The 22,388-nt window shown below is 38.8% G+C and overlaps 1 protein-coding gene across 2 annotated transcripts in view; it reads left to right on the top strand.

Moving 5' to 3' along the window:
• Positions 1–18,956, top strand: part of LOC131256822 (histidine kinase 5-like) — a 29,854-nt gene extending 10,898 nt beyond the window's left edge. For both annotated transcript variants that reach the window (XM_058257862.1, XM_058257863.1), the window contains 5 exons: positions 9,251–9,585; positions 9,857–9,960; positions 11,679–12,524; positions 15,907–16,068; positions 18,696–18,956. In XM_058257862.1, the coding sequence (XP_058113845.1) occupies positions 9,251–9,585; positions 9,857–9,960; positions 11,679–12,524; positions 15,907–16,068; positions 18,696–18,827 (1,579 nt within the window). In that variant the 3' untranslated portion in view covers positions 18,828–18,956. The remainder of the gene's footprint in view (positions 1–9,250; positions 9,586–9,856; positions 9,961–11,678; positions 12,525–15,906; positions 16,069–18,695) is intronic.
• Positions 18,957–22,388: the final 3,432 nt, after the last annotated feature.

The raw sequence follows: 22,388 nt of genomic DNA, 5'->3' as shown, positions 1-22,388 counted from the left end.
TAAAAGTGTGTTGTATTACATTTACAGCATAGTTATTTGGATTTTTGATTTTGGACTTGTGGGCGACTTATTTTTGAATATTTGTTTTTGTTGCTCTAACAATTATTATGACTAATTTTACTCTTATTAGTTGGAAAAGATGTGGAGGTTTTTATATAAAAGGAACTTAATAAAAATACAAATAGACCCTTATTCTATTCCATATCACAAGAAGGCCCTTTCTAAACACATATTTCAACACTCCCCCATAGTCTAGGCATATATATATATCTATCATGCCCAACTTGTTGAAAACAGGTTCTAATTTTAACTTTATAATTCCCTTGGTGAAAACATTAGTAAGCTGATTCTCAGTTGCTACAAATGGTAAATAAAGGTCTTGAGAGATACCTTGCTCATGAATGAAGTGCTTGTCAACTTCAATGTGCTGGGTATTGTCATGTTGAATTGGATTTTGTGCTATGCTAATGGGTGCCTTATTGTCTTAAAACAGTTTCATAGGAGCATTCACCAATATTCTTGAATCACGTAACATAATTTTTAGCCACAATAACTCTGCTATGCCATGTGCCAATACCCTGTACTCTACTTCAATGCTAGACTTAGCCACTACAATTTATTTCTTGCTTCTCCAGGTGACCAAATTTTCTCCCACAAAAGTAAAATATCTTGTAGTCTAAATTTTGTCATTTACATTACTAGCCCAATTTGCATTAGTGTAGGCCTCTATGCATAGATGTCCATGATCTGTAAACAAAAGGTCATTCTCAGGTGATGCCTTCAAATATCTCAAGAATCTTTCAATCACCTCCAAGTGAAAACATGAGGTTCCTTGATGGGGACATCACGCGCACACGCGCACTCACGCCACCCCTCCTATGCAAGTACGCCAGAAGGAGGGCCCCACCGTCGATCTGGATCGATGACGACGTCCAGGGAGGGTCTCCTATTAAGAAGACGAAGTTTTGATTCAAAAGAGTGGACCCGTTAGTCAAGAAAAGCCTATTATGGGATCTCATGATCGTGGCCCGCTAGTTAGATTGATTTCATATTTTAGTTTTTGCTTATTAATGTTATTTAGAATATCATGGATGCTTTAGATTTCTTTGATTAGTTTTTATTTTGGTTTACTTCATCGCCAAGTAATAGGTTGCGCACATGGCGCGAGTTTTGGGGTATAGGGTTTTCTTATAAATAGGCACCCCTTGTAGCTTTTTTTTAATTGATTGAAGATTAATAAAAATTCTGCGTTTTCCTACTCTCTGAGTTGTGAAGCCTAATTGGGTGCGAAGCCCTCCCTTCATCGAAGGGTTAACTACCGTGGTGCGAAGCCACATCTATCCCGATTCACCCCCATCCATCGCCATCTCTACTACCCATCTTCTACCATCCCTTCTTTTCATCTCACCCCATCATCTACACTTCAAATCAATCATCTATTGCAGCTATTCTCCTCCCCACAACAAAATTTCAGAATCTGGCCCTACAGGAGGGTTGAAACTTCGGTGGAGCACCACGCACAAACCGTACATCGGATCGAGCTGAGATTTGGGGGTTTTGGACTCCATCCCTGGCCGACTAGGGCCAAGGTGACCTTTTTCTAAATAGTAGGCCCCACACACGTGCGGCTGAGATCACACGCATGTGCGTCTGGGCCATTGTTGTTGTCCACGCGTGCGGTACTTCTCTGATTTGTCTCTCTCCTCTCTTTCACTCCGCTTTCACCCAAAATCCCTAAATCTAACCCTAAATTACTAAAATCTCCAATTTTATGCCCCTTTTCTTACCCTAGGGTTCCTTAATTTGAAATTGGTGAATCCCTTGGATTAGGGACCGATTACTATGTATGTGTGGATGATTATTTCTTATCTTTGAGTATCGTTTGGTTTATAATTTTTATTGATCCAGCCCTATCATGTGTAGGCCTGGACCTGCATAGATTCCCCTTAATTGAATGTTTGGACTTTCATGTGGGATATGGAATTTGTGTAATTGTTTCTGAACTAACATGATCTTAAGCCTGAAATCTCGCATATTATATTTAATTTCCATGTTCTGCATCATTCCTGCATAAACTGACTTAGTACACTTATTGCATATGTTATGTTAGGTCGAGTGAGAGGAAGTTATAATAGTCGGCTAATCTTTGATACATCTCTTTATTTGGTAACAACTTCCCCTCTCTTCGGCTAACCTTATGATTAGTATTAATGGGAGTGTCTGTTGGTCGAGAACCTAGCTTACCCTTCTCCTTCAGAAGGTCTAAGGTATACTTTCTTCGAGAAACAAAGATATCTTTCTTTGATTGAGCAACCTTTATACCCATAGACTATTTCAAAAATTTTGGATCCTTTATCTCAAATGCTTTTTGTCAAAAAATTCCTTCAAGTTTTGAATCTCCTGGGAATCATTTTCTTCCACCACAATATCATCGACACCAACAATCAAAGTTATAATCAACTATCCTTGTCGCCTCACAAAGAGAGTATGGTCAGTGTGACTTTGGGAATAACCATTCCTCTTCATTGCTTGACTGGACTTCTCGGACCAAGGACGGGGAGATTGTTTGAGCTCATAAATAGATTTCTTTAACCTACAAGCCTTTCCTCACTATTGGGGAGCTTGAAACCAAGTGGAGAAGACATATACACTTCCTCCTTCAAGTGTTTATGGAGAAATGCATTTTTCACATCTAGCTGATACAACAACTGAGAAAAGTTGGTTGTAAGCGATAGTAGAACTCATATGGAGTTCATCTTAGCCATAGGTGCAAACGTTTCCTTGTAGTCAATCCCATATGTTTGAGTGTACCACTTAACAACAAGCTTGGCTTTATACCTTTCAATAGAACCATTTGCCTTGTGTTTTTCTATAAAGACCCATTTGCAACCCACTAGCCCATTTTCTTTAGGTAAATCTACCAATTCCCATGTGCAATTCTTTATTAATTCTCTCATCTCTTCTATCATTGCCTCACACAACTTTGGATTGGAGATCGCTTATTGGAATATGGAAAGCAAAGAAACAAAGAAAACTGAAGACATGAAAGAATAAGAGGAAGGAGACGAGGTTGCATATGAGACAAATTCGGATATAGGATGCAAAGTACACTAACGCTTTCCTTCACTTAAGGTAATGTGAGCACTATTCTCACAGGAAGAAGGAACAACAAAGGAGGGGGATTACTTGGTTCCAATGAATCACAATTAGTGAGTGGACAGGTCACAAGGATCATCATTTTATGGCGTCTTGTGTATACTTGCAGTTCTTTTGCCTAAAGTTCCTTCACCTATGAGGTTTGGATAACATTAGTAGTTGCATTAGTAGGCTGCTTTAGATCTACTGGGACAACAACCGATGGATTGTAACGAACAAGAATAGGAAGGGGATAAATTGGCAATGGATGACTCTCTTCCAACTCTCTAAGCTCTGCCTAAAGAGAGGCAGGGTTATGGAAAAAATAAGACATGAACTCCAAAATGTGACATCCATAGTGACATTTTTTTTTTGGACATGGGGTCAAAACACTTGTATCCCTTGTGTAGAGGGATACCCCAAAAATACACCCCAAATAACTTTGGATCTAACTTGGTCAAATTCAGACCCAAGACATGAATGAAACACACACACACCCAAAGACATAGGGTGGAACAATGAAAGAAGGCTGTTCTAGATAAAGGACATGATATGGGGACTTCAACTTTGACACCTCAGATGGCATATGATTAATAAGATAGGCGGATATGAGCATTGCATTAGCCCAAAAACACTTTGTAACATGCATCCCTGTTAAGAAACTTCGAGTAACTTCAAGAAGATGATGATTCTTCCATTCTACTACATTCTGCTGAGGAGTGTACTCACAAAAGCTTTGATGAATCATTCCATACTCTTTTAAATAACCCCCTGGTTCACCTTTAAAGTATTCTTGTTCATTGTTTAGCCGAAATAATTTTATTTTCTTATTAAACTAGGTGCAAACTATCTTATGATTTTTTTTTTTTTTTTTTTAATAATATGTGGTGCTTAATCATGAGTCTTCATGAAATACAACTAGGTACAGTGGAAAAATTCATTCACAAAAGAAATGAAATATCGATAGCTATCCATGGATACAATGGGAGCAGGTCCCCACACATCAGAATGGACAATATGAAACATAAATAAACTTTTATTTGAACTTATGGAAAAAGTTCATCTACAATGCTTAGACAACTCACAAACTTCACACTATAAATTATAACTCAAAACTAACTTAAACAAGTTTGGAAATAACAACTTCAATGACTCAAAAGACAAATGTCCTCAATGACTATCCCATAGCCTAACCTGAACATTATTATGATCCTTACTAAGATTACTACTTGATTGCAAGGATAAATGAGAGCCAACAATATCTAGAAGATAGAAACCATCCACTTTATGATCACTCCCAATTGTTTTCCTCATCACCAAGTCCTGTAAACACAGGGGGTAGGAAAGAAAGTTATACAGTAGTTCAAAATTTTGGTGAGATTACTAACATACGGTAAATTCGGGGATACATTTGGAGCATGGAGAATAGGGGACAAAGATAAGTGATCATTAAGTTTGATATCAGTTATCACCCTTCTTAGAGATAGAGGGTAGGGATCCATCAATAGTCCTCACTTTATCTCTTCTAGAAGATGGACTATGTAAAGAAAAAATGGATGACAAACTTGTCATGTGATGTAATGCACCTGAATCAATGATCTAGGCTGGGTTGGATGAGGAATGATAGATAAGGTTAGTAGAAGCGTGTGTACCTGACTGTGCAAATGAAGCAAAAGTAGATGGACCTTTTAATTGGGAAAGTATACAATGAATAACAGATAAACTATCCAAGGCCGATGAAGATTGCCCAATAGAGGGGATTATGGGGAGGAAGAGATATCATTGGAGGAAGGAGTAGAGGAAGTTACAAGGCCATTGGAGCAAAAAAGCTTCTTAGGATGGTTGAACTTCACCAATCTACCATGGAGATCCCAACAAGTCTCCTATGTATGGCGGGTTTTCCCATAATGGTCTCATCTCAACTTATTATTCTCATCAAGCACTCTCATCTTCTGATCGGATCCTTTTCCACCCTTGGAGGATGATGCAGAACATGAAAATCAAATATGATAAGCGAGATTTCAGGCTTAAGATTACGTTAGTTCAGAAACAATTACACAAATTCCATATCCCACATGAAAGTCCAAACATTCAATTAAGGGGAATCTATGCGGGTCCAGGCCTACACATGATAGGGCTGGATTAATAAAAATTATGAACCAAACGATACTCAAAGATAGGAAATAATCATCCACACATGCATAGTAATAAGTCCTTAATCCAAGGGATTCACCAATTTCAAATCAAGGAACCTTAGGGTAAGAAAAGGGGCATAAAATTAGAGATTTGAGTAATTTATGGTTAGGTTTAGGGATTTTGGGTGAAAGTGGAGTGAAAGAGAGGAGAGAGACGAACCAGAAAGTACCGCACGCGTAGACAACAACAATGGCCCAGACACACGTGCGCGTGATCCCGGCCGTACGTATGTGGGGCCCACTATTCAGAAAAAGGCCACCTTGGCCCTGGTCGGCTAGGGATGGACTTGAAAACCTCCAAATCTTAGCTCGATCCGATGTACGGTTTGTGTGTGGTGCTTCGCCGAAGTTTCAACCCTCCTGTAGGGCCAGATTTTGAAATTCTGCTATGGGGAGGAGAATTACTGTAATAGATGATTGATTCGAAGTAAAGATGATGAGGTGAGATGAGAAGAAGGAATGGTAGAAGATGAGTAGTAGAGATGGTGATGGATAGGGGTGAATCGGGATAGATGTGGCTTCGCACCACGGTAGTTAACCCTTCGATGAAGGGAGGGCTTCGCACCCAATTAGGCTTCACAACTCAGAGAGTAGGAAAACGCAGAATTTTTATTAATCTTCAATCAATTAATAAAAAGCTACAAGGGGTGCCTATTTATAAGAAAACCCTATACTCGAAAACTCGCGCCATGTGCGCAACCTATTACTTAGCGATGAAGTAAACCAAAATAAAAACTAATCAAAGAAATCTAAAGCGTCCATAATGTTCTAAATAACATTAATAAGCAAAACCTAAAATATGAAATCAATCTGACTAGTGGGCCACGATCATGAGATCCCATGATGGGCTTTTCTTGACTAACGGGTCCACTCTTTTGAATCAAAACTTCATCTTCTAGGTAGGAGGCCCTACCTAGATGTAGTCATCGATCTAGATCGACGGTGGGGCCCTCCTTCTGGCGTACATGCGTAGGGGGGGTGGAGTGAGTGTGCGTGTGTACGTGATGTCCCCATCAGAGGAACTAGAGAAGACTGTAAGAGCTAAATAATCATTGTTGGAAGAAACTGGCTGCATGACTTTCTTACAACTTTCCTCACTCAGAATTAGGTAATAAACTTGGTTTAATGTCGGAAACTCATCTCTCTCCAAAATCTGCACATGGGTCAACTCCTACTCAAAGTTCAAACTTCAAACCAGCTAAGAAATCGAATGTTCTATTTTGTTTGACATGTTTTTAATGTCGCTCTCTATCAGCATAAGTATCCCACTGTAATAACTAATAATGATCCAACTCTTCCCATAAAATTTGAAGAGTGGAATAATAGGTAGCTACAATTTTCCCACTGACGAAGAGTAGCAATCTCTTGGTGTAGTTGATAAATGATAGATACGGGCCATATTTTTCTGTTGGGAACAAGTCCTAGTAACTTTATCCCAGATTTCCTCAGCCATATGCAGGAACAAGAATCCTCTACTGATATGAGGTTGCATAGAGTTAAGTAGCCAGGATATCACCATTAAGTGCTTTTGCTCTCACTTTTCATATGAAGAATTATCAATAGCTGGTTCCTTCACTCGGCCATTCACATATCCTAGTTTTCCTTGCCTGCTAATATACATCTTGATAGATTGAGACTTTTCAAGAAAATTTGATGGGGACATCACGTGCACACGCGCACGTATGCCCCCCCTACGCACGTACGCCAGAAGGAGGACCCCACCGTCAATCTGGATCGATGACGATGTCAGGGAGGGCCTCCTAGTTAGGAGACGAAGTTTTGATTCAAAAGAGTGGGCCCGACAATCAAGAAAAGCCCACCATTGGATCTTATGATCGTAGCCCGCTAGTCGGATTGATTTCATATTTTAGGTTTTGCTTATTGTTATTATTTAGAATATCATGAATGCTTTAGATTTCTTTGTTTGGCTTTTATTTTAGTTTACTTCATCGCCAAGTAATAGGTTGCGCACATGGCACGAGTTTTGGGGTATAGGGTTTTCCTATAAATAGGCACCCCTTGTAGTTCTTTTGATTTATGGAAGATTAATAAAAATTATGCATTTTCCTACTCTTTGAGTTGTGAAGCCTACTTGGGTGCAAAACCCTCCCTTCATCGAAGGGTTAACTACTGTGGTGCCATGGTGCAAAGCCACATCTATCCCGATTCGCCCCCATCCATCGCCATATCTACTACCCATCTTCTACCATCCCTTCTTCTCATCTCACCCTATCATCTACACTTCGAATCAATCATCTATTGCAACAATTCTCCTTCCCACAGCAGAATTTCGAATTTGGCCCTACAGGAGGGCTGAAACTTCAGCGGAGCACCACGCATAAACCATACATCGGATCGAGCTGATATTTGGGAGTTTTGGAGTCCATCTTTGGCTGACCAGGGCCAAGGTGGCCTTTTTCTGAATAGTGGGCCCCACACACGTGCAGCCGGGATCACACGCACATGCGTCTAGGCCATTGTTGTTGTCCACACGTGCGGTACTTCTCTAGTTCATCTCTCTCCTCTCTTTCACTCCGCTTTCACCCAAAATCCCTAAACCTAACCCTAAAATACTCAAATCTCCAATTTTATGCCCATTTTCTTACCCTAGGGTTCCCCGAATTGGAATTTCTTAATCCCTTAGATTAGGGACTGATTACTATGCATGTGTGGAGGATTATTTCTTATCTTTGAGTATTGTTTGGTTCATAATTTTTAGTGATTCAGCCCTATCATGTGTAGGCCTGGACCCGCATAGATTTCCCTTAATTGAGTGTTTGGACTTTTATGTGGGATATGGAATTTGTGTAATTGTTTCTGAACTAATGTGATCTTAAGTCTGAAATCTCACATATCATATTTAATTTTCATGTCCTGCATCAAAATTAGTGCCATCCGACATCACAGTTGTGATTTGCACACTAGGGTTGTCACCATAAACACCTATGGTTGCTATGGAACTTGAGGCCCTAGAAACATTGGAAGTAGACTTTGAATCACTGGTATTCGACATCTTCTCATAAAAGTAGCTCCTTATATTCTCCAATCAATAGCAAAAAATAGTGTCTTGAATTTCAAAGAGGCCAAAAAAACTAACAACAAAATTAGACAAAAAATGGGCTCAATCGGGGTTATGCGACACCACCCTTCACAAATCTCATTATAAAACTCTCATATCTCAATGAAATAAGATGGCTTTTTTTATTCTAGATGTGGAAAATGGTCAGCCGCATCAAATCAATGTGGAAAAGTTCCACAAAAAAGCTTCAGAAAAATGGCATGCACAAAAAACTGAATTAGACCCCCTTTTCAAGATTTCTTTATTTCAAGCAAAGAACCACCAAACATTTTCCCAAAAATCATGAAAGTTATCACAATTCTTCTAAAATGTTCTCTTTTGGATTCCATACTTTTCTTCTTTAAGGGACCATTTAACGATACACTGCTGGCGTCACCGGTATGGAAAGATGATTTCAGCTGTGGGCCCCTACTACGAAATCTCCAATCAATGCAGCAATGTGTGCTCTGATAACAAGTAGAAAAAGAGGAATAAATCTGCAAGAAAGGTAGAAAGAAAAGTAGAAGCAGAAGAGAAGGAGAAAGGAGAGGAAAATGGAATGTTTGGAGGAAAGGAGAAAAGCTACCTAGGTTCCAGCCCCGTTTTATATTTATATAAAAGGAACTTCAGAAAAATACAAATAGGGCTTTATTCTATCCCATATTACAAAAAGGCTCTTTCTAAATTCATACGTCAACAGGTTAGAACAATGCTAATACATATATTTTTTCGTTTTTTATTTTTTGCAAGGAATAATAACTATGACAATGCATAGTTTTTAATGCTTGCACCTTTTTCCTGCATAAATTATGTGCTTGTTTGAGTGATCTCTTAATTTTGCAAGTTGCACTTATTTTTGCAGCAATGCTATCAAGTTTACACATGAAGGAAAGGTTGGAATAAACCTTCGTGTAGTACCTGAACAATATTCTAGACGTGGAGAGGGACATCAACATGCAGTTTCAGTGAAAGAACTAACAGAAGAAACTTCTTCCAAAGCATCTCAAAGTAGCTGCTTCCAAGAAAGCATATGCCATGGGGAAGATAATAATCAATATAGTACCACTGAAGATGGAGTAAGAAAATCAGTAGAAATCACAGCTTTGATGGATGAAGACAACGAGAAGCATCAGCATCCGCATGACACAATAGTATGGCTATGTTGTGATGTATATGACACAGGAATTGGGATACCAGGTATCCTTGTAGTTTATGTTGTTCTTCCACTTCTCCTTTCTTTATGTTATTTTTATTATTATTCCTGTTGATAAAAATATGGGTGGTACCATCCACCTTCACCAGAAAAATAAATGTATCCTTGTAGTTCCAAATGCTGTCCCATCCTGTGAAATCCGTATGAGGAATCTGATTAACTCATTTCCTGTTCATGCGATGCTGCATATAGTTGTATAATTCTTGTTTCTCATCCCACATTGCTGAGTAATGTTAGTTACTTTTCATGTAACAGAAAAGGCGTTACCGACATTATTTAAAAAGTATATGCAAGTCAGTGCAGATCATGCTCGAAAGTATGGAGGAACAGGACTTGGCCTTGCCATCTGCAAACAACTGGTGAGATGTCATCTGATATTTCCTGTTTTCAAGTTTTCAATTAAAAATCCTTAGGGCCTGTTTGGTAGACAGCTGAAAATGGGTTCATCTCATTTTAGTTAATCATAATTATGCATAAGCGATCATAGACTCTAATACATAATTATGATTACTTAATGAGATGAATCCATTTTCGGGTGTCTGCCAAACAGGCCTTTAGATAACTCTAATCCATAGCAACACTTAGATATAAAATGAAGTAAACAGAATCTAGTCATGCTAAATGCAAGCCTAAAATATCAATTGAAAGTTAGCTGTTTGGCATTCGCAGGCTTTTACATCAGTTATTATGTTCCTTGTGTCAATACTGTTAGTACTGCTTCATGTAATTTCTTTTGGAGCATCATTGTCCTTTGGTTTCCAATAGAAAGCGGTGTCCAATTAAACCACAGAATTCTCTTCCATGTGGAGGTTGCTTTGAGATCTGGGGATATATTTGATTTCATGTCAGTGTTTATTGATTGGTAGATTTCTTCATTTTCACAATGCAATCATGTTGCAGATTTATAGTTGATTTTTTCTTTCTTTCTTCTTTCTTCTCTCTCTCTCTCTCTCTCTCTCTCTCTCTCTCTCTCTCTCTCTCAGGGAGTTCTCCTTAATTTTACAAGTAGCACTAACAGTTGTTGAAAGAAATCATAAGGTCTTTAGGCTAAGGAAACATATGATTTGCAAATGCGCTTGATACTGTACATTTTCTTCATTCAGTGATCCTGTATATTGATATAGCAGGTCCCACCTTGTAAAGAGGACACACCAAAAATCCCCCTACTGCAAAATCCTAACCCTTCTATCAGTCACCTAAAAATAGATGGTTAAGAAGAACAAATACAACAAAGGTCCACATTCAACAGAAATTGGCCAACTGTTAGAGTATTAATTTCTTCCAATCCAGGAGATTTTTGGGGATAATCAAATCAACAGTCTGGATTACTGAACCATGGGCATTGCATGTAGCGAAATGTATGTTACTTGAATATCAGGACTATAATTCATTGTAGTTAACTTCTATTGGTAGTTTTTTACTTGAAAAAGTTGACTAAAACTTGCATTAGTTTGATTGAAGTGGAAAGATGTATCAAAACATTATTTTATGTTAAAGAAATGCTCTAGTGCTCTCATAGCACTATATCAAGCTCCTAGTTGAATTGGTTTGCTTGGACAGTCTACTCGTTTGATCTGAATTGTCTAATCCATTCTTGATTTGGCCTTTTGTCTGTCGCTGTCCCTTTTCCAATCCATGGATGGATGGTTAAGATTGCCTAACAAAAGTAGTTCTTTAGAATCACAAGAAATCCATGATGGGCCCTAACAAACATATGGATTAAATTGTTCACTGGACCCATTACTGTGTAAATGGTCTTGACAGTCCATATTAAAGGGCATTGATTAAATGGTTAAAACTTGTCAGATTGGCATGATATTTGGATGTTAGCCCATGAGATGTGCATTGGACCTATTGAACAGTCCAGATCAATGGATTGAAATCAGTGTCTCAATGTGACTAGGAGAACTATAACTTAATAGTGCTTTGAGAGCACTGGAACATTTCTCTTTATGTCATATCTTTATCTAAATTTAAATAAAATATTTTACTGATTATATTTTCTCTAAAACTCTAATGCTACCTTATCTTTTTGTTGATGCTTCTAACTCAACATGTTGGGATCATTTTGAGGCAGGTGGAGCTGATGGGGGGTCATCTTACAGTGACCAGCCGAGAGAAATATGGATCAACATTTACATTTGAATTGCCTTGTAAAATTTCTCTGATGAAGGAGCCTTCTGATCACTCAGATGAACTCTCAGATATGGCTGATCATGAGGCAGTTTCTGATGCCAACACCGATGAAACCAACATTGGTTATTTCCATTTTCAACCAAACAAATTGGGTTCTATGACAAGGACCAAGAACCTGCCATCAGCCAGCAAATTGTATAATCCTCTAGAAAAGCTAAAAGGTTTATCACAGGAATCCTACTCATTTCCTTCTAATAATTGCGAGTCAAGAGACCCAACTTCAGTTGAGCAGGCTCGTTCAATTGTTGGTGCTCAACAGATATCATCTGAACTTGGAAGTTTGGCGAGGCAAGACAAGGACCCACATGATGAAAATCGAACAGGTCGAGCCAAGCAACGTCATGCTGCAAATGGCCTTGTTATGAATAGATATCACAAATCTAGCCCAGATTCCAACACTGTCCATAGTGGCAGAGATTCACAACATTGTACGAGGACATGCACAGAGGTATCTAACAAGGCTGAGAAGGGTTGTGATGGCAAGAATGGATGTCCGAGCCAGATGCATGAGAAATCTGATGGAAGCCTCCAGTGCAACTCTCATAGCCGTCTGGAAGTATCTGAGTCAATATCGCAGCCCAAAATTCTCCTAGTGGAAGATAACAAGATCAATGTAATGGTGACACAATCCATGATGAAGCAGTTGGGCCACACCATAGAGGTTGTGAATAATGGATTAGAAGCAGTTCGTGCAGTTCAATCTTCTAGATATGATCTCATCCTGATGGTAATTTCTTGAACCAAAATATCTTCTTTAAATCTTTTGAAGGGGGTGAACTATATCAACACAATGACATTCCATTTTAATATACATGTAAGCATAGAGGAATTACTGGGTCCTGTGTATTTTTTCTGACAAGCAGGATTCCATGCATTGATCTCCATTCTTTACTGGATGGACTATTGATCCTATGAGCCCCACCATGAGTGGTGTATGCCCTGAAAATTTTTCATCTTTGAACATCCTAGCACTTAGATCAATGGCCTACCAATAGGAAGTTAAGAAAAAGAAAAGAAACAGTTCGCATCTGATGGAAAATAGTGCAAAGGTTGAATGGTCATGATCTTCCAGTGTCAGAGATTTTGTGGCATCTCCCATCCATTTTGGATCCTGTTAGATAAATGGTCTGGATCACTGAATCATGGGAGCCCCATTTACAGAATCTTGTTTCAACAAACTGTATGTTTGCTGATGTGAAGGGCTCTATAATTCCTCATGACTATATGGGCCAGTTTGTTTTTCTGTTTCCATCTGTAAATGAAGGTAAATAAAAGTAAATAAGTAATCATTATTTACAAGTGTAATTTCATGCCAACTGCCTCACATGACATGTTTGGAATGCACTGATGCTAAAACTGAAAAATAGCTGTAAAATCTGTGGGGCCCATCCTTATATATGTGTCTGATCCATGCCATCCATCCATTTTAATAGCTCATTTCAGGACATGAGCTGAAAAAATGAGGCAGATCCAAGGTGCTAGTTGACCAGACCATAGGAAACAGGGGGAATTGTGGGCCTAACATTGAAAACTTCTTGGGGGCCACAGAAGTTTTGGATCAAGCTGATATTTATGTGTTCCCTTCATCCATGTCTGTGTGACCTTATGAACAAGTTGGATGATAGATACACATCCTTGTGGGCTGTGAGCCATGTTTCAGCTTCCAACGGTGGCTGTTGTCATTATCCCCCTGTTTCCTGTGGTTTGGTCCACCTGAGAAGTTAATCTACCTCATTTTTTGGCTCATGCTCTAAAATGAGTTGGTAAAACATGGACGGTGTGGATTAGACACATACATAACGGTGGGTGGGCCTCATAGATTTAAAAAGGACGCAATCCCTGTCCATTAAATGCAGGTATCATGATTTTCAAGGCATATTTAGAAAGGCTGTTTCCCTCTTTTTCAAACACTGGTGGAAAGTTATAATTGCTTATTTACCTTTCATTTACAATGTAAATGAAAAATCAAACAGGCCCTATAGGCTCTACATAGGTGCATGAGCTTTTTGAAAATTTCCACTGTCACATTCTAATTCATTAATTTTTCCATTGCTAATTGACTAATTCGAACTGATGATTTTTATAGCCAACCCCAAATAGCTGGGATAAGACATTGATAATGACAATGGCTATCATCATCATCATCCAAGCCTTATCCCAATTAATTGGGGTTGGCTACACAAATCATGTTCTGTCATTCCACTCTATTAGTGGCCATGCCTTTGGTTAGACCATAGGTCATCAAGTTTTTTCTTACTACCTCCATCCACTTCCTTTCGGGCCTTCCCCTTGCCCTTTTAGAGCCTTCAACTAGTACCATCACACTCCCAAACTAGTGTGGTTCTTGGTCTCCGTTGCACATGAACAAACCATCTAAGTCTACTTTTCCTCGTTTTATTACCTGTTGGTGCTATTCCTAAATTTCCTTGAATGCATTCATTTCTAATTCTATCCTTCCTCGTCTTGCCACTCGTCCATCCCAACATCCTTATTTTAGCTTCTCATCCTATGAACACGTTGTTCCTTAACTATCCAATATTTTGTCCCATAAAGCATGGCTAGTCTTATAGCTATCCTGTAAAATTTCCCTTTAGTTTGAGTGGTAAACCCAATGATCATATAAAACTCCAGAGGCACATCTCCATTTCTTCTCCACCCAACTTGAATTCTAGGGCAACATCCTTTTCAATCTCTTTACTCTCATGAATTACTAACCCAAAGTATTGAAAGTGGTCATTTTGAAAAACTTCTTGGTTTGCAATCTTAACTAGTTTTTTTTTTTTCCACTCCTATTATTACTAAAATTGCACTGTGTTGCCCTTCAAAAAAAAAAAAAAAAAACTCATTCATAAACAATGCGAAAAGGTATGGGCTCAATGCTAACCCCTAGTGCAAGTCTATAATAATTGGGAATTCACTTGTCTCTCCACTAGTGATTCTCACATTTGTTACTGCTCCCTCATACATATCCCTAATCATATCAATATGTCCTCTTGAAACTCTTTTCTTTCCCAACACCCACCAGATTAACTCTCAAGGGACCTTATCATATGCTTTATCTAATTCAATAATAACCATGTGGAGATCCTCCTCTCCCTATATTTTTCCATCTATTGTTTAAGTAGGAAAGTAGCTTTAGTGGTAGACCTCCCAAGCATGAAATCGACATTCTCAATCACTCTCCCAAAGTTTTGTAGTATGGCTCATAAATTTAATTCCATAATAGTAGTGCAACTTTTTTTGTCTCTATTTTTATAAATAGGTACCAGGGTACCTTTCCTCCATTTATCTGTCATCTTCTTTGATCTTGCATTCTTGTTGAACAACTTTGTCAACCAAAAAAACCTTCTATCTCCCATACACTTTTAAACCTCCATTGGTATATCATTTGATCCGAGCCTTTTCCGTTTTCATCTTTTTCAAAGCTTCTTTCACTTCAAATATCCTAATCCTATGAAAGTATCTATATTCTCTCAGATTGGTTGTCATTTAACCAGTTCTGAAAATGGCTTTTCCATCTTTCATTGATCTCATTGTCCTTTACTAGTACCCTCTGGTTACAACTCTTAATGCAAGTTTGAAGACATCTTTCTCACCTTCTCTTGTGCCCAAGCTTTTGCAAAGATCACCATAATCCTTAAGTTTAGCCTCACTACTTTCTAGCAATCTTTTGGCATTTCTATATTGTTCAAAAATTTCATCAATCTTAGTCCCTTGACAGGTCTTGAAACATGAACTTTTCTCACAAAGAGATGGTTCCATATATAGCTTTGCAAGCAGGCCTTGTTTCTTTTGCTCCATAAAGAAAATAATCTGGGAGATGAAATGAACTGTGTTAAGATTGCTGACCCACATACTTGGCAAATTGATGCATGATGGTGATGTAAATGGGACCGTTTCAACTAAAACTGCAGTGGTGATTGTGGATGTGATGCTATTCAATCCTGTCCGCCAACATGCTTTTTGAACTATTTTACGGATGATATTGATTCACATTCTCATTCTTAAAAACATGGAAAGGGAAATTGATTGTGTATGCTGGAACATTATGTCTTATTCAAATCTCTATATGACTCAATATAATGGTCATTCCATGCACTACCATGCAGGATGTTTGCATGCCGGTAATGGACGGCCTTCAAGCCACAAGGTTGATCCGCTCTTTCGAGGAAAATGGAAACTGGGATGCGGCTGTAGAGGCTGGCATCGAACCACCAACATCCCATGGTGTTGACGGAATGTCATCCTTGAAGAGGATCTCTATCATTGCGGTAAGTAGCTCTGTCATTTAGGCTAATCATGTTCATTGTCTCATCATTCTCCCATGTTGTTTCTGTATCTTCTGTCTGGCATATGTTGATGAAAATTCATTTGCTCGCAGTTGACTTCTCCCATATTGAGTATATTCTGTTTTCTTCATGAATGGTATTTGCTGTATTTGTGGTTGTTCAATAGTCTCTAAAATGGATGGGCCGCATGGTGTTCTTTCCAATCAGAAGATCCTATCCATCTGATCAGTGGCATACAAACATAAGATTAGAAACAATATGAGCAATATGAGCACCAGACCACATTCAAGGAGAAAAAGTTCCACCAATTGGATGAGTAGAACACAATGTGTACAGGCTTTGCCATTTGGCCCATCCATGGTGGGTTCCACCAAAGGGACAATCTGGATCACTGTATCCATGTTGCCACATGGATGTGTGGCATACATTGCATTTGACAGAACATTATATGGTGGCTTTCTTCTTGTTTTCTTGTGAAAACTTTGCAAATGTGTCCCATCCACAGTGGGACCAACCAATGTAAGCTGTTGGTTTCTTTTCAGCTTGTTCTTTAGGATTCTGTTTCACTTTTCTATTTTCCATTCATATTAATCACTTAAATCTATAACACTTTTGATGATAAAATGAAATGAATACTCAAGCTAATAAAGTGAGGAATTATAGGATCCTTGACTAGGCGTGGTATTGTTAACACGTGTTTCCAGTTTTGACAAGTGGGATCCATGATTGGTTAATCCAGGCCGTTGGCTTGGTGCAGAATACGCCGCAAAATCTCCTTGATGGGACAATCATAATCTTTTGACTTCTAGCCTTGGGATTGATGGTTAAGATGAGATGCAGACACCATCACATTCAATTGAAAAAAAAAATTTCCCAAGATTGGTAGTTAGTATGTTCTCATCTGGGAGATATTTGGGGCATGGTCCATCCACGGACCATGGTAGGATGTAACAAAACCATGGTCTGGATTATGGAGCAATTAGCACTTGTCAGAACTGAAAACTCAAGCATAGCCCCTACAAACAAATTACATTATCACAATAATATCTCTTAATTAGGACTACACATTGGATCATGTGCATGCCTATTTATAGAACTATTGTGGGTTCCACTAAATGTGAACTTCGAACGAATGGAATGAACTGATACAGTGCCTTTAGCGGAATGTTAGTTACCATGATTCTGAGGAACAATGGTTACCGTGCCTCCACATTGTCAAAAGTACATGGTTAATGGACCCCTGGGGCAGTTTTACCATGCCACATTGTTGTCAAATGATCTGTGAATCCCATTTGCCTTAAAGAGCTTATCTGGACCCCTAAACAATTGGATAAATTCATATATCCAGATTTCGAGATACTTTTGATCTCCATAACAAATAAAAAGAAGAGTACTTCACAACAAAAAACGCAGGCTGATCTAGCATAATTGATGAACACCACACTTGAACACTTGACACAATGCACACGTCACCTAAGACAGAAGAATCAGCCCACATCTCCACTACTTCTAATTGGCTATTACGAAATATAGTCACGAACATGGCATCCAACATGGGCAAGCTGCCCACATGTTTGCAAAGATCACAAGTGAGTTGTTATATCATTCAAGAAGCTGATGTCTTCGTCCCCCCATACACACATGGACCATTATAAAGATACAAAAGAAACCAAAAGAAACCCTAGGTTTCTTAAGAAATTTTCAGCACAAGCAAGAAAAAGGACACTAAGGAATAAAAGGAAAAAAATAAGTATGAAGATTTGGAGAAGAAAAAGAAGGATTTGAAATGATGTAGCTCTGATACCATGTAAATCAGTGGAAAGAGAGATGGACTAGAGAGGAAGAAAGAGAGAAGATAAGACAATGCAAAGATAGGAGAAGGGGCTAAAGTTGGGGTCACACCCCCTCTCTTTCTTTTATATCATTTAAGTTTCATAATTACAAAGATGCCATTAATAATAAATGCAAAAATCTCCTATGTCTAAGATCAAAATAATGCATTTAAGTGGTTATTTTATTTTTTTTACACATGCACCCGACACACACACCCATGCACGCCATAGTGGGATTTCACCACCTATGGGTTTCAAGCCCAAGACCTCGTGTTGAAACTCCTCAAAGTACCACTGAGTAAAAGATCTGCAGCTTAATCTTCTTCACCTCTTTATTCTTCAAAGATGCAAGGAGCTGATCTCCTTTTTTTACATGCTTTTGATCTTGTATATGGTTTATAAATCATATTTTTGTAATACCTCTTGTTTTCATGATCTTACAAGTTACATCCACGCAAGAAGGCTATACTCAATATGAATCTAGCTTACATGTTCTCACCCCAAGGGATGATCAATCCGGATCTCATCCATGGATGCCATGCATATGGTAAATGATGTAGAGGATGCAAGATAACTGTCTACTACATACGTTGCAAGAAAGAAACTAATTACAATGTTCCCATCCATTGTGTGGTCCATCATTTGACGGTCCAACATGCATTTGCTGATGAGCAGGACTTTGAAATTCCTCCTACCATATGCATTGAAGGAAATAGGCTAACAGTAATGTTGGTGCAGTGTTGTGTAACAAACTCGTGGTGTGTTGGTGTATTGCAGATGACGGCGAATGCATTAGCAGAGAGTGCGGCAGAATGCCTTGCAAATGGTATGGACTCCTTTGTATCAAAGCCTGTGACATTTCAGAAACTGAAACACTGTTTGCAGCATTATCTTCCTTTAAATCTGTAAATTGATGCTAGTGTAAAGAAAAGAAAGAGATGAATGTAATCCAGCAAAGTTTTTGTAATCTATGTATCAATGTTTTTGTCAGCTGATTGATATTTCCTGCTGAATAAAATAGTCAAATGACTCCTGCTGCTGTAATAAAATAGTGGGGGCCTATTGCTTTTGTTTTCAGAGACAACTTTCTTTCTAGTCCACCTAAAAAAAGAAAGAAAAAAGAAGAAAATAAAGGAAGGGGTTGTTGCAGGTCCTTTTCCTAGATAGCCTGTTTGGGTGCCACTTGAAAATCTTGATAACATAAGATTAAAAATAATCTTTTTAACCAACAATCATGATATCTAATTCAGAATTATGATTAACTAAAATGAGATGAACCCACTTTTAAGTGGCACCCAAACAGGCCCTCATACATGTGGGGAAGAGTGTTGACCTACAACCCACTAATTGCATTGATCCTCTTAAATTTCTTATACATGTGGAGAGGAGTGTTTACCTACCAACCCATTTCTTGGTGACTTCGCATGTATACTAGCCATGGCACCCCCCCCTCTTTTCTCTCGTTGCCTGCTGCAGTCGAGGACTCTGAATCCCACAAGGTATTGAAGCATGGAAGAATGAAAACCTCCAAATATGGCAAATTCGCAAGAGACTTCTTCTTCTTCATTCTCTTGAAGAGAAAACTTTAATTGATTTATTCAATAACTATTCAATTACAGTGCAAACCAGGTATTTGTACTATCCTCTAAACCTAATCAGTTTGGACCTTTCATTCAACATCCTAACTTGTGAGCTTAATCCCTTATTTTAACAAGATACCGATCATGACAAAAGTATCCCTTAGTACGATGAACACTATAGAGCCCTTTGTAAATTGACTATAACACTCAAATGATATAGGAATTATATGATCTTGGGCTCGTTGGAAAGCGAACTCAATAAACTTTCAAACACGACCCATTTTATGTTGTTCAGACATCATTTACAAAGGTATTTGTACTAACCTCTAAACTGTTCAGAGAAAACTATTCAGACATCATTTTATGTGTAAACTATTCAATCACAGTGCAAACCAGGTATTTGTACTAACCTCTAAACCTAATCAGTTTGGACCTTTTATTCAACATCCTAACTTGTAAGCTTAATCCCTTATTTTAACAAGATACTGATCATGACAAAAGTATCCCTTAGTACGATGAACACTATAGAGCCCTTTGTAAATTGACTATAACACTCAAATGATATAGGAATTATATGATCTTGGGCTCGTTGGAAAGCTAACTCAATAAACTTTCAAACACGACCCATTTTATGTTGTTCAGACATCATTTAGTCCTTGAAAAGTGGACTGCAAAATAAGGGGTGAAAATAAGTGAACCTGCTGTCCTAGGTCACACACCCACCACACCACATGGGCACTCGATCCCATGATCTTAGTGTTGAAACAAAGTCTATCTACTGCTTACCCATGGAGCTGGACCCAAGAATTCGGGCCTTTCTATCTGAATTCTTTCTATCCTCCCCAAATATAGGGTCATCCATAGCTCTTCTTAGTGACCCAACCTGGTTAGAAAATTGATAAAAACCCTATTTTCACCCGAAATGTTCTATATGTGTAATGACTAGAAAGGCCTCTTCATACCTTGTTTAAGTTACTTCTTAACTTATTTTAAGTCATTAAGTTACTTTTTTTTTTTAACTTAAGTTCGTTTGGTGAGTATCATTATAAAAATAACTTAATGCTAAAAACTACTTATTTCACTAAGTTATTTTTTAATAGCTTTTTAACTTAAAAACTTTTTTATTTTTCTTTGTTAGTCATGGTCCATGTCAAAGGAGGCTCCCTCTCACAGTCCTTATCAAAGGAGGCCTCACATGATGGATCGCCCACATCAAAGGTGGGCCCCACATGATGGATGACCCCATACTAATGTGGGCCCACATAATTGATGGTTCACATTAAAGGTTGGCCTCTGATGATGAATAACCCACATCCAAAGTGGGGGCCTACATGATGGACGGTCCACATCAAAGGTAGGCTCCGCAAGATGGGTAATAATTGAAGTGGGAGCCCACATGATGGATGGCTCACAATGAGGTGGGACCCAAATGATGGACGGTCCACATCGAAGGTTGGCCCTTAATGATAAATGACCTACATGCAAGGCAAGCCCCGCATGATAGATGACCCACATTGAAGGTAGGGCTACACTATGGACAATCTATATTGAATGTGGGGCCCACATGATGGATGCTCTACATCAAAGGTGGGCTCCACATGATGGACAATCCACATCAAAGGTTGGCCCTAATGATGAGTGGCCTACATCCAAGCCGGGCCCTACATGATGGACGGCTCACATTAGAGGTGGGGCCCACATGATGGACGGTTCACACGATTGGCAGTGAATATTGAAAGTGAACCCACATAATGGACAATAACATTGATGGTGCGCCCCACACAATGGATGACCAACATCAAAGGTGAGCCCTACATAACGGACGGTGCAGATTAAAGGTTAGGCCTTAATGATGAATGGCTCACATCCAAGGTGGGCCCTGCATGACGGTAGACCCACATCAAAGGCCACACAATGAACAATCCACTTCAAAGATTAGCCTAACATGATGTACAATGAATATGAGGGCAGACCAAACAAACATAGTAATAAATACTTATATAAGGTTGGAAACAAAACATGCCTTTCTATTTTTTAGCTAAAAGATAAGTTGTTTACCAAACAAGCTTATTTACTTAATAAGTAAAAGCCAAAATAATTGAATCATGGACCGTAGGTTGTTTGGTAAATCAAATTACCTAATAACTTAATAAGTAAAAAACCAAAATAATCGAATTAATTGATAACTTACCGCGTCCGTAAGATCCAAACACTCCTAATTGACATTATGGAAAAGAGAGCCTTTAGAGTATTATTATTATTATTATTTGTCTATAAAAGGGGCTCTTGGGGACCCATGAAAACAGCAGAAAAATCAACACACAAAAGCTCTCTTAGCGGCAATTACAGCTCACTAGTCAAACGGTGCCATGCTCCTCCGTACTTTGATTGCTTGCGTTTACATTCCACTATTAATAAATTAGGTGAATAAAAGAAAAAGAAAACTAAGGTCAATCTCCAACATGCGTGTATTGCCTGACCAGTGATTATAATGTCATATTTGTGTAAAATAAAGCACATAAATATTATAGACCGAGTCAAGTCGTACTGCAAAGACCTTAGCCAAAGCCCGGCCCAAAAATAGATTGGGCCATCTATAGACAGGCCTAACCCAGGTCCGCTCGCCCAGCTAATAGGTCCGAACCCGGTCCAAACCCAGGCCAGGCTCGCTGGGTTAGCATGGCTACCCATGAGCAAGTCCCGCTGTGGCCCACTTTCGGGCTAGGGAACTCACATGGTGGGGCCTACAGCTGTGAATTGCTTGGATCTTACGGACGCGGATTAGATACTGACAGGTGGAGTAGCGAGACTGGCTACTGAAGTGACGTCATCAACTTCTGTGGGCCCCACCATGATGTATGTTTTGTATCCACACCGTCCATCCATTTGG

Source organism: Magnolia sinica, chromosome 9 (assembly GCF_029962835.1).
Source record: "Magnolia sinica isolate HGM2019 chromosome 9, MsV1, whole genome shotgun sequence".
NCBI classification, from domain to species: Eukaryota; Viridiplantae; Streptophyta; class Magnoliopsida; order Magnoliales; family Magnoliaceae; genus Magnolia; species Magnolia sinica.
Note: the sequence above shows the minus strand (reverse complement) of the source record. Positions and strands in the feature narration are given on the sequence as shown.